At 42.6% G+C, this 22,857-nt stretch overlaps 1 protein-coding gene across 1 annotated transcript; it reads right to left on the bottom strand.

Moving 5' to 3' along the window:
• Positions 1–1,912: 1,912 nt before the first annotated feature.
• LOC308173332 (CMP-N-acetylneuraminate-beta-galactosamide-alpha-2,3-sialyltransferase 2-like) lies at positions 1,913–21,319 on the bottom strand. Its single transcript, XM_080548342.1, has 7 exons — positions 21,242–21,319; positions 10,084–10,978; positions 8,035–8,228; positions 6,687–6,866; positions 6,430–6,475; positions 6,214–6,333; positions 1,913–4,670 (listed from the first exon to the last, which is right to left on the bottom strand). Exons 2-7 carry the CDS (start codon positions 10,432–10,434, stop codon positions 4,500–4,502), a joined length of 1,062 nt encoding a protein of 353 aa, XP_080404468.1. The 5' UTR covers positions 10,435–10,978; positions 21,242–21,319; the 3' UTR covers positions 1,913–4,499.
• Positions 21,320–22,857: the final 1,538 nt, after the last annotated feature.

The following is a 22,857-nucleotide window of genomic DNA, read 5'->3' as shown; positions in this document are numbered from 1 at the left end:
GTTAGGGTTTCAATTTTGGTTTCGTCAGTCTATTGGCACATTATAACAATAGGCTTCAGGTTTCTCAAGGTTTTCTTTTGCATACTTCAGACGCTTAATTTTGTGTTGAGGTTGTAGGAAATGCTTCTTTCTGGCAACTCTCTTTGTTGTTTAAAGTACGCTGTATTGTTGTCCTGTGAAACACTAGACCGGTGTCTGCTTCTCTTTTTTGCAGCTCTTTTGTAGTGATGCGTGGGTTCTTCTGAGCATTTCTCACCAGATCTCGGGCCATTCTATCTGAAATTGTTCTATTGTTCCATTTAATTTCCATTTTCTGCTGATGTTTCTGACAGTGGAAATGGGTAGTTTGAAACGTTGCTAGAGGTTTTTTTGTAGCCTTCTTCTCCTTGATGGTGGAAGTGAACTATCTTGATTCTGTCATCCTTGGACAACTGTTTAGAGGAATCCATGGTTTTTAACACCAGACACAACAGCCACTGCAGTCGGATACTTAAGAAGGCATGGAGTTACTTCAGAATATATAGTTCAACCCTGGAATTATATTCACCTCATTGAAGCCCTAATGAGTAAATCACCTGGTCTGGGCCTTAGTAATCATCTTCTCAAAAAGTAACAAAGAATAATCCAAAAGGGTTCCCAAACTTTTTCACAGGGCCCTTTTCCTTTTTTATCATTTAAAAACTCTGAAAAATGCAAATACGGTCAAAAGAAACCTTACTTTAAAATTCACAGAAAGGTGTCATGTTTAACATTGTAGCATTTAGTGTTCAGGTTTGCTTTCAATCACTTGGAGATTAATTGTAACAGACATTTAAACCAGGGGTGCTCAAATTTTTGCACCCCACTGTAACTCTCAAAAGTTAGAATACATAACACAACACAAATTAGTGTATCAAAACAGTCCTTTATAATCTAATGAAATATTCAGTCCACCATTAATTTCCTAATAACACAGTAAATAGTAACTATAACCATCAATATGCATGGCAGGTTAGACAATTGTTATTTGAAAACAAGATAAATAAGAAGATACGTAAGTAAGATAAGTAAGAATTTCACAGACAAATGTACTGCTGTATATAGTTTGGTAGTATTGTGCCTGTTACAGAAAATATGATTGCTTACTATAAATATATAGTAAGTAGTATAAAATATAAAAAATTAAGCAGGTAGTTACAAAAAGAAAAAACTGCATTACTGTGGAACATAAAAAGTGCCAGGCCACTTGCTCCCAGTACGGATTCAGTTTATTATTATGTTTGGATCTCTGCTCTGTGTGGACACATGCATACAGCCTTTAAATAACGTAGGGGATTCAGAAAACGCAGACAGGATGTGGGCACGGGACAGAGAGACACATTTCTGTATTTTTAATACCAGGTGCAGACGCACCATACCACGATTGAATAGTGATCAAGTGAACAAAAGTTGCATGTTAATACTCAAAGCTGGGGGGTATTCCATCAACATCGCTAAAGGACAATCCAGACTTATTTTTCATAAATCTTGCGAGATTTCTAAAAAAAAATCCAGCAAAATGTAAGCAAAATAAGCCTGGATTTTCCTTTAGTGACATTGATGGAATACTCCCCTGATCTATGAATTGTGTTTGTTGCTCACGTGACTGTCTGGGTTTCAACACAGACCTCCCATGCACTAGAAGACTGTGTTAGCCCACTGAGCTAAAGCCAAGGCACCTCAGTCACTCATACAAAGGCAGATTTATCAAGTGTTTGCAATAAAATACCAGCAAAATAATAGCATTCATCCACAGTGGCAAAGGCATTTGTTGTTTCAGAGGGAGAAGATAGTCGCAACAGATTTCCTGGTTCAGCACTTAAGAAGCATTTGAATAGTCATGCTGAGACCAGAGAAATTCTTGACATATTAGTAGTTCTATCCCCCAGCCCCAACATGATGTTTAGGAGTTTGTCAGCGCAGAAAAGCAGATGTTTCATGGGCGGAGGGTTAAGGAATTGCAATGGTTTATGGTTGTACTAATTTGCGGTAGCCACTCAGCTATTTCATAAATATGCCGCAATTGGCTTCGTTGTTGTGTATGCAATGAAAAGCAGAATCTAGTTGCGGCCCTTCATAAACCCTCCCAATAGTAATACATGTAAGACACATACTTCTCAGAGCCAAATGCCTACATTGGGGACATGTTCATACGTGTTGCGATCAGTCAGTAGAGCGCAACATGGACTCCTCATGGCCACGACAGGTGATGTAATAAAGGGAGACATGGTAATTGGTCAAAATGCTTTTATACTAAAACAACAACACCATAGTTGGATCATAGTCAACTGAACATGCATACATACACACACGCACGCACGCGCACGCGCACACACACACAATCACACACACACACACACGTACAGTAACTGTCCCACATACACACCCTCTCTGCTTCACAATGACACGTTCAGATACATCACACAGGGTTACACATTGTCACGGTGAGCATTAAGATCTTTCAACACAAAGCACATAGTATGAAAGTGCATCGAGTAACAAGGATGAGAACCATTCAAAAAAATAATGTTCTCTGTCACATTTGCTTTAATAAGGTATCTTCATGTAATTGAATAGTATTCCTGTATTTAAATGTATATGTGTGTGTTTGAGTGCGAGTTGTCCTAGTCTTTGGGGGTCATACATTGGTCCAACAGTATTGATACTTAAACTAGAGTCCTATCGTTTTGATAGGTTCCATGGCACAGAGGTTGATGGCGTTTTAACTGTCCACCGTTCCAAGTGATTGATTTTTCTACTGGTTTGCACAATGAAATGCCTGAGGTTAGCTAGAGAATAGTTCTTCTGTATGTGACTGATGTTATCTGTTGCAGAGATTTAAGAAGAGTGGTTTCATTTTTGGTATTTTCTTAAGCCACGTTAGGTAAGCAGACAGTGGTTTATTATTCGTATTTATAAAATAACATGACATTTTAGCATTACCAATGCCTTCATGGATTCTGATGTTTTATTGGTAGTATTGTATAGGTAGCTGATTACTACACATTTGATAGGTTAGGTTTGTTAGGTTTTACTCCAAATAGGAGGCAACTGTGAAACAAGCTTCTTCTACAGTATGTTTGTTAGATAGCAATGACAACATTGTTATTATGATTATTAAAGCTGCATTAACTCCTAACTGGTTGGTTTGGGCTTTTGGATTTATTTGAATGTTAAAGGGTGAGAATTAATCCATCACAGTGCTCTTAGATTAATCATAAACTCATACTGACTCAATTAGAATGTTTGACACTGAGCAAAAGCAATGTCCAGAGTGTCATACAAAGTGTCCTACATTCACATAAAAATTGTGATTAAAAACTCTCCCACAAGGAACATAACTGGAATCTCTATATTATCAGAGCCCTTTAAGGGTTATCCATCTTTGTATATCAAATACGTGTAACCACCCCACCCCCAAATGTGTATTTTTGCCAAAATGGTGTATTACTTTTGGGAGGGATTAAAGGGACCTTTCTGACCAGCCTCCCATTGACGGCTCTGCTAGGTCAAAAAAACTGACCTGAACCCCATGTTTACCAATTCTGAAATTAAATATAGTTTTTCTGGTCAGTCAGGTACCCTTAGTTTTCTCCCCATACTATATACTATATATAATATTTTGACAAAATGTTTTAAAACATTAAGATACGATTCGTTTAAATGTAACAATGGACAGCATAACTGGGGTAATTTCCTTCCAAATACAAATAAACGTGATTGTGAAAGCAATCACGGTGTAGAGTAAAATGGAATACAGCATACAACTTTCGAGAAGAGACGACATTAAAACTGTTAAAAGTGTTGACTTGAAACATTGCCCTAGTCAGTCCTCGTAAAAAAAAAAAGAGTAAAAATTATTGTGGTTCTATCCCCTCTCAACAGGGTTTCTCTACGCCTTATGATGCTGTTTGTGTGTTTTCAACAGGCTTCTTCAGTATAAGGCTACTACGGTGTGTTGCAGCAATGTCACGTTCAGAACAGGGAAGGAAATCAATAAAGTGGACTCAGGCTTCAGAAACTTCACATCCTTCCTTCAACATGTTCTCCTTCCCCGTAAATGTCTTTGACCTATTAGTGGATGCAGTTGAAGGGGGTCCACATACTATGTGCATGCTCAAAGTACATCATCTGAATTGCACATTTGGTCTGAGGACTCTGTGTATCTGGTTTTGGTTATATGTTTTAGCTCACAGTGGTAGTTGCAGAGAGCAAGGGCGTATCACAGGTTTAAAATGTCCCTCTCTGGCCTCCGTATGTCCGCAGCTCCCAGGCCTCTCACAGCTTGGGCCCCTGTCCACCATACAACTCAGGTCAGGTTTTGTTACATTGCAGTTGCACATCCCCAGATTAGAAGATTGCTGTAATCATGCGTGTTTCGTTTCCTATGTTTTCAATATACTTCTCCAGGCGTTGAGAGATCTGTGAGATCGTCTGTGCAGCGGGACTGCGGTGTAAATGACCTGGGATGGTCTCAAGTCTCATCTGCCGTGCAGGGCGATCTTGCCCTCTGTGTCCAGCATGCGGATGATCTGCGTCTCAAAGTCAGCGTTGTGCACCCCGGTCTTCCGGAAGGCCCCAGCATATTTGTTTTCTTCCCAGTAGTGGTGCCAGTTCCCCTGCTGGTCTGCCCCGTAACCAAACACAGACACCTAGCAGAGGGAAGGCAACAATTAACATGCGTAGAATAAACTACCATAGGCGCTGATGTAAAGTTGTCTACGTTGCAGTTGCTCAAGACATGATTAAAGGGGGCGCTTAGGTGGCGTAGCGGGTTAAGCGCTGACCATGTAACCGCAGGGTCCCCGGTTCGATTCCGGCCCGGGGACATATCCTGCATGTCATCCCTCCTCTCTCTCTCACCCATCCTTCCTGTCTAAATCTTCACTGTAACTGTCAATAAAAATGAAAAATATGAGTGGGACTGCCCCACTCAGAAAAAATAACTTAAAAAAAAAAAGACATGATTAAAGGAACAACGCAGCTTTGTGCCACCTGTGGGAACAAGGGGAACGACAGCTGAATTCAACACCTGCCCCTCAGGCAGAATCATTTAGAAATCTGCAGGCTACTAACAGGCTAACTTTTATGTTTTATTTGTTTTTATTCAGAAATTGCTTTTGATCCAGAAATCTCAGTAACACAAAAAACAACTATCTAATTTCAGTGACAGGGTGCCTATTGTTGTACATGGGCCGAATGCTATGACAACTGCATATTATTTATTTGTACCTTAAACATGTGCATTAGTGTTCTACCCAACAGATACAGTATTTAAGGCTGTGGGTGTCTGAACTAGAGGTCTGCAAGCCCGACGGGGCCTGACGCCATGAACAGATCCGGGCTCGGGGACGATTTTATTTGGCATAGATAGGGTTCTGGCCGGGCCGGGCAGACACACGTAGCATTCCCGCGCAGACCTCTAGTCTGAACATGCACAAGGTATCCGCGGTGTCTTGAAAAGTATTAAAAGTTGATAAATCAATTTTGGGGAAATCAAGACCCTTAATAAGTATTAAAAAGTCTTATTACGATTTTATGAGGTTCTGAATTAGACTCTTTCTGAGTTTGAGTCCTAACATTTTTTAGTAAAAGTTTGTGAATTTATTCGTTTTTATTAAAAAACAAAGATGAACCGGAAATTCTGTTGTATGATAGTGGTCTAGTCTATTGCAAACTAAAACTGTTAAGTTAAAGGTGTCACTGATGTAAACGGGTTACAGCTCGAAGTGGCGGTGAGGTCTGGAAAAATATTGACAAGGTCTTTAAAAAGTCTTAAGGGCTCTGCACACAGCGTGCGATTTCTGTTGCGCGTCAACATTCCATTTTGAAGTTTGAATGGAAGTCTATGAGAACATCGCATCTCAACACACACGGCCCCGATTTTAATCGCACGGCGAAAATTCGATTCCATTCATTTTGAAGCTAACATTTGCAAAATTTGACAGTGCGACAAAACTCGCACGCCGTGTGCTTTGTCCCATTCAAAATGAATGGAATCGAATTTTCGCCGTGCGATTAAAATCGGGGCCGTGTGTGTTGAGATGCGATGTTCTCATAGACTTCCATTCAAACTTCAAAATGGAATGTTGACGCGCAACAGAAATCGCACGCTGTGTGCATTGGCCTTTAGAAAGGTATTGAAATTAACCTCAAGATTCCTGTATATACCCTGATGCAGCGCTCTCATCTCACCTCATCACAGATGTGGAGAGCGAAGATGATGGTCAGCATGCCAGTGGACGGGTATCTGCCGTGACGCTCTGTCCAGCGCTCGTGGGTGTACTTAAAGAACGCCGGATTCACCACTATTACCTGATGAGGGGGGCAAAGGGCAAAACGTTGTAACATGATTTCATGTCCAATTGGCAATTGATTGAATGGGTTTTTATTCACCATAATAAACCTTACCTTGTCTTTGTCAGCTTGTACTCGGTCTTTCACCCTCATATATGTACTGTAAAAACAGAGAAGGAACACACAAGTTAACCTACCTCCTGCAACTAGTCAATAAAACCCAGGAACATCCACTGTAAAAAACAGTGTTGACCAGCTACTGGCCAGGCCCTGGGGATGAAGAGTTAACTAGGGAGTTAACCAGTGATATACTAGTCAGACCCACACTACACAGGAGCTAGTAGCCGAGTGGAATAGGAGGATGGACGTACGTTTTGATCTCTCCCGTGGACAGAGCGCTGGCCAGCCACTGCAGGTCACGGAGTTTGAAAGGCAGCAGGACCATGTGGACCCCAGGAGCGATGTCCACGGCACTCTCGGGGTACATGAAGTGGTGCGTCGTTTTGTTCCCTACGTCCCCCTCGAACCCGGCGGTAGTGGCCTTGTTCATCCTTGACGCAGAGAGAGAGAGAGAGAATTGGCTCCTGACCAGCCTGTAAAGCGAGGTGTGTGTGTGCAGACTGATTTGGTGGAGACAGTCATGTGCTAGTGTGTGGGAACAGAACACTATCTTACTATTGCTGTGTTTATATATGGCTGATACAATGACAGTTATCTTCTATTAGTCAATGGTGATAAATGCCCCCTTCTCTGAGCCCGAAATATTGAAAGTTGAATGAACACACCAGGTAGAGGTCCTGAGGACATCGCGCCTTGCCTTGATAACACTTCATTGTCATTTCCTATGCTAGTGTAATCTATATAGTATAGGCTGATAGGCTTCTCCCTTCAATGTCTCTGATCTTCTATTGTTGATGACTTATGGTAAAACTTCCATTCATTCACGTTATTTGTTTTGTATGTTTCCTTGAAACTATTAAATTGTTTAATTTGTTGATACTCTCATTCATCCTATTTGCCTCAATGTGATGATATGCACTGGTTAGAGATGGACGGTTATCAATTTTTTAAACCGAAAAAACGCTAACGAACATAACCACGGTTTTTCGGTTAACCGCGGAATTAAAAATGACATTGTTGAGCCGGCAATTTCGAATAATGGAGCCCTATACTATACTACTACAATAGATTCATGTCGAACACCATGAAAGCACAGTCGCAACAGATTTAAGGCTACTTCATAGTTTCACAAATATAAGTGGAAAGGCACACTTTAGTAAGCTACACCGTACATGAAAGTACATGGAACACATAAAATACACGAAGCACTTAACATACAACAGCAGTTGCAAGGCATTCCATAGCGTTTTGACTTGTCAAGTCTCAGCAGAACGTCCAGATTCTAAGCTATCACATGCTTTTGCTTGTAGATGAAAAGGTTGCTACACATTCGGAGACACATAGGCAAGACTCTTGAAACTCTTGAAACGGTCGCCAGCGTCTTGTCAATGGGTCGCAGACTTCAGGCAGTTATTGCATGCAAAGGATTGTTAACCAAATACTAAACATGAGGGCTTCTTAAAACATAACATAAAAGAAGAACTATGGGGTGGGGGGGGGTTACTCATGTGTTTCTAGTGGGGGGAGGGGGGTAAGATAAGGAAAAATAAATAATTGATTACCAAAAAAAAACACAACATAAAAAAAAACTTGGCATACCGTATGACACTGGTGTGAGAGTCTATCAGTGGGCCGTTGTGTGACCCCAACAGGTTCCCAGAGTTCCCCACCACGGCACACGTCCTGCACTGGCCTGGTCTGGGTCGCACGTCCGTGGTAGGGGGAGAGATGACCTGGAACAACTTCTCAGTCACGTCTTCTATCGTATGATCGTCGTTAGAACGCTGCAAAGCCTAAAGGGAAATGTTCATTGTTAAGTTTGTATACTATTTTTGAATAGTAGGCCTAGTAGCTAAGAATAAGAAATGCTATGGCAACAATGTGTTTTTTGTTGATATATATTTATATTTTTTATATTAAACTTTATATTATAATATACCAGTCATATTCTGGAATGTGTCTGAATGTTAAAGTTCCATAAGTATAAGCTAAATAAATTAAAGTAACAGTTTGTATATAAATAGTAGCATATTTTTTCCTCCTCACGCACAAAACACAGAAACCGTGACCCAAAAACCAACCGAGGTTCATACCGAACCATGAGCCGACTGAACCGTTGCACTCCTAATGCGTAGAGCATCCTATTGGCTGATTCTGAGATAGCTATGAATAGGAAACACTCAAAGTAACAGGAGTTCTGCCAGAGAAGCACTTGAATGCAGCAGCCTAAAAAAAATCTGGCAGCTCCAACCTGCACACACTGAGGAAAGCTTGGGCCAGAACATCGCTGTGGCTTGTTTTTTTTGTGGGCATGTTGTCTTAAGATAATCATTAAATATATTTGAAACGTTACAGGCTGGCCCTTCCTGAAGCTCAGTTACACAGACATGCTGGAGTTCCCCCGCAGAGGCCAAATGTTAAATGTCCCCCTTCATGACCTTCTCGCTTTGTTGTGGTTATCTTGTTACCTTGTTTTGGCACGCACACACACACACACACACACACACACACACACACACACTTTTTAGTGCCATGGGACACACACACACACACAAACACACACGCACGCTTCTTAGTGCCATGGGAGCTATCACAGAGCAGAGCTTATCTTAGCCCACTAACAGTGTTGCTTTCAAAACCTGAAAGCCTCTAATTACGTTCAATTAAAGTGTATTGAAACGCATGCTTCGAGAGCAGAGCAGGGTTGACTGGGGCTGGAGTTCTCCATCTCTGCTCATTCCCCTTATGAATGTAATCACCCTGACGATTACAGAGCATGGAATATAGCGCAGCAGGTTTTAATTACTGTACATTTGGCCAGGCCATGATGGTAGTGTAAGAGAGCACTTGTAATTTTTTGCTGTGTCTGTATTTTTCCAGATGTTCTCCGTGTGCCACGCTACAAGAAGAAGTAAAGTGGAAACCTTGATGATGTTGTTCACAGCATGGGAATCCATAGGGAAGGAAAGTCCCCAATAGGATTAAACCGATGAGTCAACATGTTATCTTTAACATGGCAATTAAAGGTTTGGAACTGTCGCCAGCCAAAAACATTCTCTTATTGTTTTAATGATGGCGCATTGCAGCAAATAATAAAACAGTTCATCCCATCCATTTACCGATGTTCTATATCAATAATTACACCGATATTTACTTTGTTTTGGTTTCCGTACCGACGCTTTTCTGGCTTTATCTCTACTTGACTTGTACATCTTCAAAGAATGACTGCCTATTCATCTTAGTATTGCTGACTTTTACAACTGAGGAATATCATCAGCCTAGCATTACGGTACTTGCGGTTACATTACGTGAGTAATAGCATATTACTAATGTAGCAGTAGTGATTAATGTCTTAAGGAACAACTTAACAGCATGAATATACATCTTCAAGAACTTGAACTCTCCTCATAATAAACAGTGCTCTTACACCACCGTGCCAGTCATGACGCAGTGGAGGCTGGTGGAGGTAGGAGTCAGAGAACGGGCTCATTGTAATACATGGAATGGACTATGGAACGTTATCAACCATCTACCGATCCTCATTCCATTCCATGCGTTACAATGAGCGTGTCCTCCCCTGGTGTGATGACTCTGTAGTGTTAGTGATGATATAATAATGCTCTTTAATAAGGGAAGTCCTGTTCTTACCAGCCACCACTTCAGTGCGAGGGGGTCCATGTTGTTGTCTTTGTCCGAGAGGAAGGGTTGCTGCTGGGGGTCGTAGTGCTGGCCGAACCACTCCGAGGTCCCCGTGTTCGCTACGCACGACTTACATCCGCAAACCTTGGTGCCCGGGCTGGGCAGCGCGGTGCTGGGCGGGGGTGGCGCTCGCGTCGGGTCGGCGCCGGGCCCCGGCACAGTCCTGGTGGTGGCGTGGCCCTCCGTCAGAGACAGAGACAGGGACAGGATGCTGCCCTTCTGGATGGTGTGGGTGGCGATCATGACGAAGAGGATGCCTCCGAACAACGCCATCAGGCACAACTTCTTCTTGAAGAGCATGGTTGTTGGGACAACAGAACTGCCCGGTGGCAGAGCCAGGGACCCAGGGTTTCAGTGGTAAGAGTTGAGAGGCTTGTTGCGGTGTTTCAAGTATACCCTCAGGAGTCACGCCGGACACAGAAGCAGCCTAATCTAATACATACTGTCGGGCCTCTTCCTTCTAAATGTACACCTCGCCTCTGTTCCAGCCAGAGGTTAAGGGAGACTTCTGAACTCACAGAACTTCACTGTACAAGAAAAGGATACCTGAGTTTCTGTTAGCAGAGCTGTCCCAGTCCAGTTGGATCCTATGCGGCCATGCTGGTCTGCTCACGCAATAGTGACTGACTATGGCTACGAGAGGAGAGTGCTCCCAGGAGAGTCTGCCTGACTCTGCTGCTCAAGGCCATAGGCAAGGAAATGAAAAAGGCAGGAGGGGGGGGAAAAAAAACAGCCTTTGATTTCTTAACTTCCTGTCAGGCCAAATTAAGGGCTGTCATTGGTGGAACGTCCTCATGTTCCTCTCCAGAGCGATGGTCTGCATGTGCTGCACGGTCTCTGGCTCCTGCAGGGGGTGGGTGGGTGCACGCACACACACACACACACACACACACACACACACACACACACACACACACACACACACATTTAGTTCCAAATAAAGTGCTTAGTGAGTGTATATATACACACTACCGGTGTACACAACACTATACATTTTTCCAGTTTTTATTGAAATTTAGCTAAAATGCTAAAATGTCATCAACAAATCACTCAATAAGTTGAATTAAGTCCATTTAAATGCAAGGATAATAGTTTATGTAATTTTGGAATTAATATATTAGTTTTTATAGGGTCTCTGATTTGCATAGGAATCAATTACACAATGTGTAGGTTAGGCACTACCACCGCAGAAAACGTTAATATAATTAATAATTATCATTTTCTCTTGCTCCTGACAAACTCCCCAGTCCCTGCCGGTGACAAACATACCGTACCCATAACAGGATGCAGCTACCACTATTTTTCACATGAGGGATGGTGCGGAAACTGCATTGCACGTGTTGGATTTGCACTAAACATAGCCTAATGCTTTGTAGTTTGTAGTAAAACCAAATAAACATTTCCAGCCACTTTCTTTGCTGTATCACTTGAATTCATTGTTGCAAACACAATTATGGATATGATAGATCATTTTTTATTCTCGGCCACTTGGTTATAGACCAATTTTATCTGTAACTGAGATGATGTTGTCCAATCGACTGTGCTTTTTCCTCTCCACCATTCAACTTCGTAGATTTTTGTAAGTCTCCCCAAGCTTTATGGTCACATTCCTGAGCAGTTTCGTTCCTGTCCATGTGCTCAGTTTGTAATAAATACAGGGTTCCCACACCTTCTGAAACATCAAATTCAAGCACCTTTCAAGCACCTTTCAAGGACTTTCAAGACTCAATTCCCTCAAATTCAAGGACCCAACACGGCATAGTTTGAGACAGAACTAGTTGACAAGTAAAACATTTTTGAATATATATTTTTTTGGAGAGAGAGAGAGAATTCAAGCACTTTCAATGACCCATGTCTATTTTCAAAAATCAGAGGTACAAAAAGCTGCAATAGGCCTGGATCAAGCAGGATCAAGCATCATAGGGGGGGACAGCAAAAATACGACTACAGTACTCCACCCTTCCTACCACCTGCTCTCTCTGCATCACAATCTTTTAGGAATAGTCACAGCGGGGATCCTGTGGCTAACACAACACAACACACAGCCTGTGTGTAGCACCATCAATATCCATCAGGACACACACACTCGCTCGCTCACTCCATATTGTCTGAAGCCTAGCTCTGATCAACAGCCTCAGGATCAGGCAGGCTGTGTGTGCGTGTGAGCGTGCGTGCGTGCGTGCTATGAAGTACCTGATCAAACATACCAACTCCCACAGCAGTGTTGGCAGCCCATCCCGTGGCTGGAAATCACTACACTGAAGTCCTCCTGCCCCTGGGCCCAGACTCTGTGGTACCAGAGACACACAATCCCTCGCATCGCAATAAGACAGCCGTGCTGCTGCCTCCCCTCTGGCTGCTGTCTCTGGAGCCAGTTCAACTTGTGACTGAATCTCTGCATGCTCCCTTGGCCAGGCAGGCCAGTCTGTGCCAGTGGAGTCAGCAGCCTTATCAGACACTCATTTCCCCCCCTGTTGTTACTGTCAACAGTCCTATACTCCTCCTGATGTTAGGACTAGGAGTCATATACTAGTCCTGATGTATACACCTACTGGTGTTAACAACAGAGACTCCTTACCTTGCCTCAGGCTAACCGTACTAGCACTGTAAGCTACTGTAAATACGTTAACTCTACTAGCACTGTACGTTCCTGTACACAGGCTAACTCTACTAGCGCTGTAAGCTACTGTATACAGGCTAACTCTACTTGTGCTGAGAACGTCCACAGAGACTGAGAACGTACACAGAGACTGAGACAGACCTTTTCCAAAAACTGATGTTTGTGGTGCTGGTGGAAAGCCAGTGAGAAGTACAGAAAGACTGTGTAAGGTAGGGAGATGAAAGGGATATGGAAAGTTAGATCTTTACCTTTTCTTTTTACTGTTTTCCCCTGCTTTTATATTCATTCTATGCTTGTATATGTTTTTATATATGTTTTTATATTCACTTTATGTTCTTATTCCTGTTGTAAAGCACTTTGAGCTGCATTTCTTGTATGAAAGGTGCTATATAAATAAAGCTTTACTTACTTACTGTAAACTACTGTACATGCCAGGGCTAACTCTACTAGCGCTGTAAGCTACTGTACACAGGCTAACTGTACTAGCGCTGTAAGCTACTGTATGCAGGCCAACTAGGGAATGTTGGAGCCAAGGGAGGGGGTGAGAGAGGAGAGGGTGTAACAGGAAGTAGTGTAAGATGGAGGGAGGTGGGGGTGAGAGAGTGGGATGGAGGAGAGGGTGAGGGATGCAGGAGGAGGTCAGAGAGGAGGAGGTCAGAGAGGGGAGAATTCCCAGGGATCAGATGATTCAGAGAGGAAGAGCTGTTAGGTTGGGTCCGCTGCCTGTGTCCCTCCCTGTGTGTGTGTGTGTGTGTGTGTGTGTGTGTGTCTCCGTCTGTCTCCCCACTCCTACCGCAGCCTCCACCAGTCAGCAAAACCCACCCCGTCAGGGTTCCCAGGCCCACACACTCACATTCATTATTCAATCAAACGACAGCAGGAAACCGTGAATTACCCAACGGTGGCAGGTGATCGAGAACACACACACACACACGCACACGCACACACACACACACACACACACACACACACACACACACACAGCAGAGTTGTTGCACTTATCTGCCCAAACATAATATAATATATGCCATTTAGCTGACGCTTTTATCCAAAGCAAATTACATTGCAGTGAGTACACACACGTGTCAGTATATATGGTCCCAGCAGGAATCGAACCCCCAACCTAAGCGTTGTTAAGTGTCATGCTCTATCAACTGAGCCACAACAGAGGATCATCTGAGCCACAGAGGACCACACAAGTATGTTTAAAGTAGTGGTAGATTAGGGGATATCTTGATTACACTTCTGACCATGGATAATCTGCAACGGCATGCATATTTGTAAGATTGAGGACTGTGTTGGAGCGAGAGCTTTCATAAGGAGGTTTAACAACAACCGGACCATAGAGAAGCTGTTGTGGGAGGTTGTGGATCATGGGGTAAGAGGGCCAATCTTGCGAAAAGTAAAAACCCCACCCTGTATCAAGTAACAACAAGTCGGAACATCAACATTGTCAACAATGTTGCAATCATCTTTAACTAACTGTAGGTAGGCCACACACTCATCTGTCATCACTTCATTATTCTTTAATTACCCTCCCCACTTGAAGGAACTGTCCCAATAAAGATGAAAGGTACATTCTTAGCCTGCTCCCACTCTGAGGATCGAGTGCTAATGTCTCTAGACATGGGCGGGCCACTAGACCTGAGTAACGGCGGGTCAGTCTCTTCAGTACTACTTTATAGTCAGGATTGTCAAATTGTAGTGACCAGAACCAAGTAGGCTGAAGAGAAGTTCACAAATAACCAAAAATCGACAGAAAAATTAAAGAGCTGGGGAATGGAATAAGTAACAACAAATGATTTTATAGAGGAGTTGGAATAAGACTGTTAGTAGTGTTTGGAGTGGGTAGTAGTGTGTTAGGGGTAGGAGTGTTAGGGTTTGTTAGTGTGTTAGGGTTAGCAGTGTTAGGTGAGTGTTAGGGTTTGTTCCTGTGTTCGTGTGTTAGGGTTAGAGTGTTAGATTTTGTTCCTGTGTTTAGTGTGTTAGGGTTAGAGTGTTAGGCGAGTGTTAGGGTTTGTCGCTGTGTTCTGGCCAGCTTATCAGGGGGTTATGTGTCCGTTGAAGAAGAGTGACAGACTGGGAGAGTTATCTTTTGAGTGTAAACACACACACACACACACACACAGACACACACACACACACACACTTCCTCCTACTGCAGTAATGCCCTCCCTTTCACACCACTCAAAATGGAAACATCCACGCCCTTCACCACCACCCCCCCCTCCCCCCTCCGTGTTTTGGAGTCAACCCGGAATGGAAAACAGCTGCTAGTCACTGACTATGACTATATGGTAGAGAGGAGCCATCTTGGGTCGACATGTGAGACAGTAGAGTCACTCCTCATGTGGTTATCACGCACATCTCTAGTTTCCATTGACATTGAGTATTCCTCTAAAGAGGACCATCGTGTGTGTAGACAGATTTGGATCTAGCGACATCAGAACATCTGTTTCTTTCCTTCCTGAGAACAGCTGTCTTCAATACTTAAATAAAGTGAGTGGATTTGTTATCCAAGAAGGCTTGAGTTGGTAGATTCAAGCCAAGGCAGTGCTTTTTCTCCTGCTCTTCCTTGGTGTCGGGGCTTTAAAAAAAACGGTTGCCGCTCAGGTACATGGCTACTTGACCAACAACAATCTGTTTGAGCAATTCCAGTCTGGTTTTCGCTCTTTTCACAGTACAGAGACGGCTATGGTGAAAATCACGAATGATTTACTAATGGCAGGCAGCCGATTCTGGGCTCTTAACCATACTTGTGCTTCTCGAACTGTCCGCCGCCTTTGATACCATCTCACATAACATCCTCCTCGATAGATTAGCCTCCATTGGAATCACTGGCACCCCCCCATGACTGGTTTACGTCATAACTCTCTGGCTGCACTTAGTTTGTCCAGCTCAAAAATCTAAAATCACAGCTCACTCCCGTCACCACTGGTGTTCCCCAGGGATCCCCAAAATTATTTTTTTACATTTAATCACAACGTCATCAATTGCTGTATATAATAAAGGCCGAGTGTGTGGTTGAAGATGCTATGAAAGTGATTTTTGTAAACAATGTAATTTGTCAATAAATTAACTGTCTAAAAAGCTTCTCCTCAGAACTGAGAGTTAGGGAACAGTGTTGCCTGATTGGGCGGATTCCCTCCCAATTGGGCTACTTATTTTTGTATTTATTTATTTTTATATTTGAGCACTTTGAGCTGCAACGTTTGCAGGAAAAGTGCTATACAAATAAAAGTTATTATTATTATTATTATTATTATTGCTTATGATCACACTGGGTGGTTTTTAGACTGTGGTTGGGCTGGAAATCAATCCCATCTGGCAACACTGTTAGGGAAACGAGATGCTTCTTTAAAAAAAGACTGAAAAGGTGAACAAACTTGTTTTTCTGGCAAAAAAACCTAGAACAGCCTTACAGACTAAATCTTGATGCAACTTTCAGGCCCACTGTGATGGGGTACATTGCAGACCGCAACGGTCTGTAGGATACAATACACGTTTTTGGTAGTGCGTATGCCTGAAGAAGGTCTATGAAAGACCCAAAGCTTGCGCAATAACATCGGATGGCGCATTGAATGAAGGATCATAAGGAAGGAGACCAACTAAGTGACCATCGGAGATAAATCACAGAACTTGCCAACTATTACTAGGCTACTTCGGGACTCGCAGCCAATCACAGAAGCCAGGTAGGCTTACCGGTGTGTGCGCATTAAGCTGTGTATTAATGGATGGAATATGGCTTGCATATTCACTGCTTTGGCTGATTGATTACCGGTTGAGTCAGTTTTGGAGTGCTGGCATTATGCTGGTTGGTCAGACTGTCGGTGCTGTGTTTTCTCCATGCTGTCATTATGCTGGTTGGGCAGACTGTCGGTGCTGTGTTCTCTCCATGCTGTCATTATCCTGGTTGGGCAGACTCTCAGTGCTGTGTTCTCTCCATGCTGTCATTATGCTGGTTGGGCAGACTGTCGGTGCTGTGTTCTCTCCATGCTGTCATTATCCTGGTTGGGCAGACTGTCGGTGCTGTGTTTTCTCCATGCTGTCATTATCCTGGTTGGGCAGACTCTCTGTGCTGTGTTCTCTCCATGCTGTCATTATCCTGGTTGGGCAGACTGTCGGTGCTGTGTTGTTTCCATGCTGTCATTATCCTGGTTGGGCAGACTCGCGGTACTGTGTTGTCTCCATGCTGTCAATTAAGGAATCTCTGCTTTGTCTCTTTGAAGTTGCCTCTGCACTGCTTATGTAAATATGATGTTTTGTATGATTATTTATGAATAGTAGTATAGTATAGGGCTCCGTTATTTGAAATTGGCAGCTCAACAATGTCATTTTGAATCCCGGTTAACCCGGAAAAAACACGGTTATTTTCGTTAACGGTTCCTCGAGTTAAAAAATGTAAAACCGTCCATCCCTAGTTGGCACTAAATCCACCTTGGCTAAACCTCACAGCTTCTCCCTGACAAATACACAGTCTCCCCTTCCCCTCAGGTTAAGAGTCTGGGTGTCATCCTGGACACATCATCACTTACACCCACCAGCAACGGCCCTGGTCACATCCTGTATAGACTACTGCAATGCCATCCTCTTTGGCCTTCCACACAAATGTCTCCATAAACTCCAACTGGTCCAGAACTCAGCTGCACGTAATCATTACCAGAACTCCTTCCATTGACCATATCACTCCAGTTCTCCAACAACTAGGCCTACATTGGCTCCCCATTAAATTCTGTATTCATTTGAAAGATTTTCCTTCTCACCTTTATGGCTCTCCATAACCTAGCACCTTCATATCTCTCTGAACTCCTTCTCACTCACACTGACTCCCTCCCGTAGTCTCAGATCCTCCTCTGCCAACCAACTTGTCACACCTTCTGTCCTCCTGCTCACTAATGGGATGTAGAGCCGTTCTGCACCCACGCCTGTGGAACTCTCTGCCACCTCGTACACTTGACACTCTCTCCACTTTCAAAATCCAGTCTTAAAACACACCTTTTCACAATGGCACGGTGCAGGTTTGACCTGCTGTATTTTGTTTGTTAGTTATATCTGACATGTTTTTTTATCCGACTTTGCTTTGTTGATTTTATAATGTTTTGATATGTGGTTTTAACTGTCTTGTAAGGTGTCATTGAGAGCCTTGAAAGGCACCCATAAATAAAATGTATTATTATTATTATTATTATTATTATTATTATTATTATTACATGGCCCAATGTCCATTTAGGACCACACACTTATCTCTATTAAAAAGGCAGAATATCCAGAGAAAGCATCCTTATATTAATTGACATGCAATAGTTAGTAAACAGTAAACTATGTTCCCTTACATTCTAACTCCCCCCCAAAAAAGGCTTTTTCTAAGGTTTGTGTTTGCGTTTGTGCTAAAATACAGGATGACAGGCTTTCTGGCATTATGTTACGTATATAAACACATGATAGAATAGTTACCGCTATAGTGAACACATGAAATGATAGAATAGTTCCATCTTATTTTTAGATAACTCACTAGAGTCCCTATCACAGATTTCGGGTGCATTCGCTTCTACTAACTAACTAACTAGAGCATTTTCAAGAAATAAATAAATACATATTTTTAAAAAGAGTAGAGTTACAGCCCCCTGCCCCCCCGTCCCCCACGCCCCCTCCAAACTTTCTGCCCCCAACTCTTTATGTAGTATGGTGGAAGTTAAGACCCCCAAACCTTCTCAGGTTGATCTGACTAGGGCTATGTTACGATGCAAAACCCCTAAAAGACCCCTAAAAACACATGATATGGGGGGTTTCCATCTTTCAAAGCCAAGTATCTGGGAGAGGGCTGAAACAGTCACGATTCGACTGAGTTCACTCACTAAATTGGTTAGTTAGCTTAGCTACTCCTCCTGTGAACAATCTATTCACTCGCTCCCGATTTCCTTTAGATCTCTGAAGTTGAACTATCTAAACAAAGCCTAGTGGTAATAATAAGCGTAAGTAATAACATCGTTAAAAAGTAGACGGACTTACTTACATCGTGTAGGAGTGAGTAACTGTTCTGTGTAAAGCGACATGATCTCTCCCTGCCGTGCCCCTGCCTGCCTCCGCGCTCGTGCACGTGCGTGCGTGTGTTCGTATGTGCGTGCGTATGTGCACGCGCTGTGTCTCAACTTTTTCGCTCGTGCACGTGCAGGTTACTGTCTCATATTCCACTTATGCATACATACGACATCAATTTGCATGCATTGCATTGGTTGTTTTACCGACCTAGTTTGCATACTCGATGCAAAGGCGTATGTATGTTCCACGTTTGCATGAGTTTTTCTATGCATTATAAATCATAGGCGTACAGACAGTATGATTATGAACTTTGGAAATGTGTAGTGTTTAGTATGGCATTATGGCTTAGATATCTCTGAGAATGTTGGGGTCCTAATTTAAGAGCATATAGGTTGTATTGTGGGTATAGAGTGGATGGAACTTCCCTGTAATATCTGTGGAACTACTGAGTAACTTTTTAGACAAGAAAAAGGAACAAGATAACATTAGTTTCGTAAAAAAGCCACGGTTCTAAAGTTGCTATTTTGTAAACTTTATAACATAAAAAAGGCATATTTATCAGATGATATTACACAGAGAAGGACTACATAAAAAAAAAATTTATATATATAATAATACAAAAAAGATCAAAATAGCCAGACCATCTAAGATTGTAATCTAAGATTATTGCATACTGTACGTGTGGTTGCAGGCAGTAAGTTTCAAGTTTCAGTAAGGTTGATCAACAGGTTCAACACACTTCCAAGTTACTATGCACACCACTCCTCTTTCTATGTGAACCTCCTTTATTGACACCCAAATGAATGAGGTAATTTCGGCAATAATACAAAATTGGGCGAGGCCTGGGCTTGGAGAGTTTTTATTTGAATATGTCTTATGACATGTATGTTTTCTATCTAAGTAATGTTACATCAAAGTTAACATAGAAGAATTAGGTCATTTCTTGCCTCATTGATCGGTCAGTCAAGGAGTCCATATTTCCATATTTCAAATTACAGCTGTAGGTTGGTGGCTGGATGGATCTGCAGCGTTACTGTAAACATGGGGCTGTACATCAGCAGGCAAAAGGGCAGGACAACATAATGATGCGTATCTCCCCGCTCTGCTTCCTGCCTTGTGTAGCGCCTAGATAACCATCCTCTTAAGAATCTGAAGAATGGATTTGTAGCAAGCCATGCAGTCTCTTCTGAGTATAAGTTTTACTCTAAATTAATTACTGTGAAGCTAATTGGAAAGATACTAGGATGATGGGGGGGGTGTTGGAGAGCCAGTACAGGGGCACTCCTCCCTCTGGTCTAAGGGGACCCAAATGCCCACAGGGTAATGATTGGGGGAAACATTAACCTCCATGTATTGTACTCCAATAAAACCACTTAATTATAGGCAAGATCAATTGACCAGACAAGCTGGTGGTTTTCCTCTGTCGTACAGTGATTGGGGGCACTGCCATCTTGGGTGAGAGACATTTAACCGAGGCTCTAACTTTCTGTGCCACTTTCCTGTGGCAACGGTAGCCATGTCCATTCATCTGGTTAAAGCATATGGCTGATTCTACACGACCATGGCATGGGACTGACATTAGCATACCCTTGAGGACTGAAAGCATCTGACAACTGATGAGTGTAGTGTTCCCATAGAGGACATAAAAGTTATTATATCTATGAGTGTCCCTTTTAATGTTTTCTGTTTACATTATCTGTTACAGTTTTTTGAACGTTGAACATTACCATGACAAGTGAAGTATAAACCTTTGACCGCATGCAGTTTTCTCTTAAAGTTTACAGAATGAACAGCCTCTGTCCCTCCAACTTCCATGTATGGACATTGGCCATTTCCCAAACACACTTTGTTCTCTCAAAGCAAACAACAAAACACTGCTGCAACTGGGAATTGGACACTTTTAAGGCAAAAATGTATGAGTGCAGAGAATTTGATTACACAGCTTCTCTAACGGACAGTAAGTTAAATCCCAATTCCTAGGTATGGGACTAAAGTTTGTACATTGTCTATGTTGGGCATTCGTCACACATATTTAACAAAAATTCATAAATTGATAAAAAAAAAATCAAATGAGAGAGAACTCAAGAATAATGTTATATTGAATGACGTACCCTGCATATCAACTCAACTTCTTGGTTCCTCAAATAAGTCCATCGCTATCAAAAATTCATTCTACCCATGAACTGCTCCAGATACAGTAAATTAGATTTAGTCTTTGCCTGTTGGCAAGAAATAGCACTTGGACTGCAATGAAACCTATAGTGTGGTTTGGCTCTTATTTCCATATTGCAACACGCAGGAAATGACTCATGTTTAAACCTCCAACAGACATGCTTGCTAGTCAGCTTGTCTAAGTGAGAGAGAAAATGTAAAAGGAAGAAAAATCACTTCAACTGTCTTGAGTTTTTTGTTGAAAGTCTTAAGACACAGCTCTTAAGTAAATATTACCTTGTTGATGCTGTATAGTTCCAAGTTGGCGTTGTTCTGCAGTGTACAGAGATCATAAATCATAACATGAGAGAGGGCATGTCCGTATATGTGTGAGGATTATAAAGAAGAAGAGAGGTGGAGCAGAGGATTTTGTCCAGCCCCCTCTTTTTTGGTTTCATTTTCAAAAGAGTTATGTCACACTTTCAGTAGTCCTTTATATATACATATATATATATACACACACACACACACGCACACACACACACACACTCACTCACACACACACACACACACACACACACACACACACACACACACACGCACACACACACACACACACACACACACACACACACACACACACACACACACACACACACACACGTGTGTCTATACTGTATATAAAGGACTGCAAACTTGTATAGTTTATTACCCATACGTAATCATTTTTATTATTTTTATTAGTTTATTACCCATTATGACGTTTCATTAATTGTTTAATGGATGCCCTGTTTTTAAATGGAATGGTTTCTGATCAGGCTGGCACAAAGTATGGGTGAAGGAGGCAATCACACACATTATGACCCCCAAATTAAATTATATTCTTTTGTAGTTATTCTTTTCTGATAATGAAATCTGTTAAACAATGAATCAAGTTTGCATGGCCTTAGCCTGTAAAAACAATCTTGAATCCTGCAATTGTCATATAAGTACTCAATCATTTACACAGCCGGATGTTCCTGGAGTAATGATAGTCAGTAATGATTCTGTGTGTACAGAATGATAAACGATCTTACCTCAGCTATGGGGATGTTTCCACTAGACAGGCCAGGTGTGAAGGCCATGGTGATAAGGAGGGAGGAAAGGAGCAATGCCACCCTCACAGTCGGTCACTGATCAAACACGAGGAGGCAGAGGGAGGAGCAGAGCGGTGGAAAAGAGAGGTGGAGGGTGGGGGGGACGCGGCGAGGAGAGGGAAAAGGGTTGAGGAGTGAGTGGGTGGTCAGGAAGGAAAGGAGGGGGGGAGGGGTGATGGTGGGTTGGTGGGGGGGGGGAGGATACAGAGCCAGTATGTATCAGTCAGAGCACCACAGGAACATAAGAATGGCAGGAGTGAGTACAGCAGGACCTTACATTAGCTTACAGGAACTTATTAGCTTGGATGCCTGTGTGCATGTGTACAGTATATAATGCATTTCAGAAGTTTATGTTTTGGTCAGAGCTGGAGCAGTTTGTCGGTCAGTCGTCAACTAATGGCAGAAGGGGGGGGGGAGACTTTACTGTTGTTTAGTGTGGAGAGATGGCGACATTCTGTTGGGGTGATACGTCACTTAGTCAGGTCACATGACTCTCATCCGTCTCTTTATCTGTCCCCCCCAGACCCCCTGCGTCCTTACATGATCTCTTTCCTGTCCTCTCTTCATTTTGCCTCATTGAGGTTTGGCACAAACGAGAGAAAAAAAACGCTGATCAACAACTCTTCAGAGTTCATCAGAGAAATCCTCACACTGTGGGTATGTGTGTGTGTGTGTGTGTGTGTGTGTGTGTGTGTGTGTGTGTGTGTACACTCAAAAGATAACAACCCTCCCAGTCTGTCACTCTTCTTTCTGTGAGTGTAAACAGAACATGACACA

The sequence above is a fragment of the Nansenia antarctica genome, assembly GCF_963989245.1.
Source record: "Nansenia antarctica genome assembly, chromosome: 18".
Taxonomy (NCBI): domain Eukaryota; kingdom Metazoa; phylum Chordata; class Actinopteri; order Argentiniformes; family Microstomatidae; genus Nansenia; species Nansenia antarctica.
Note: the sequence above shows the minus strand (reverse complement) of the source record. Positions and strands in the feature narration are given on the sequence as shown.

What these genes read in the sequence shown, in the direction of transcription:
- LOC308173332 (XM_080548342.1), bottom strand. Translation starts at nt 10,434, where the DNA reads ATGCTCTTCAAGAAGAAGTTGTGCCTGATGGCGTTGTTCGGAGGCATC. An exon ending in TCGCACTGAAGTGGTGGCTG is followed by an intron (nt 8,229 to 10,083) that starts GTAAGAACAGGA and finishes ATTTCCCTTTAG; the next exon opens with GCTTTGCAGCGTTCTAACGA. An exon ending in TCTCACACCAGTGTCATACG is followed by an intron (nt 6,867 to 8,034) that starts GTATGCCAAGTT and finishes CTCTGCGTCAAG; the next exon opens with GATGAACAAGGCCACTACCG.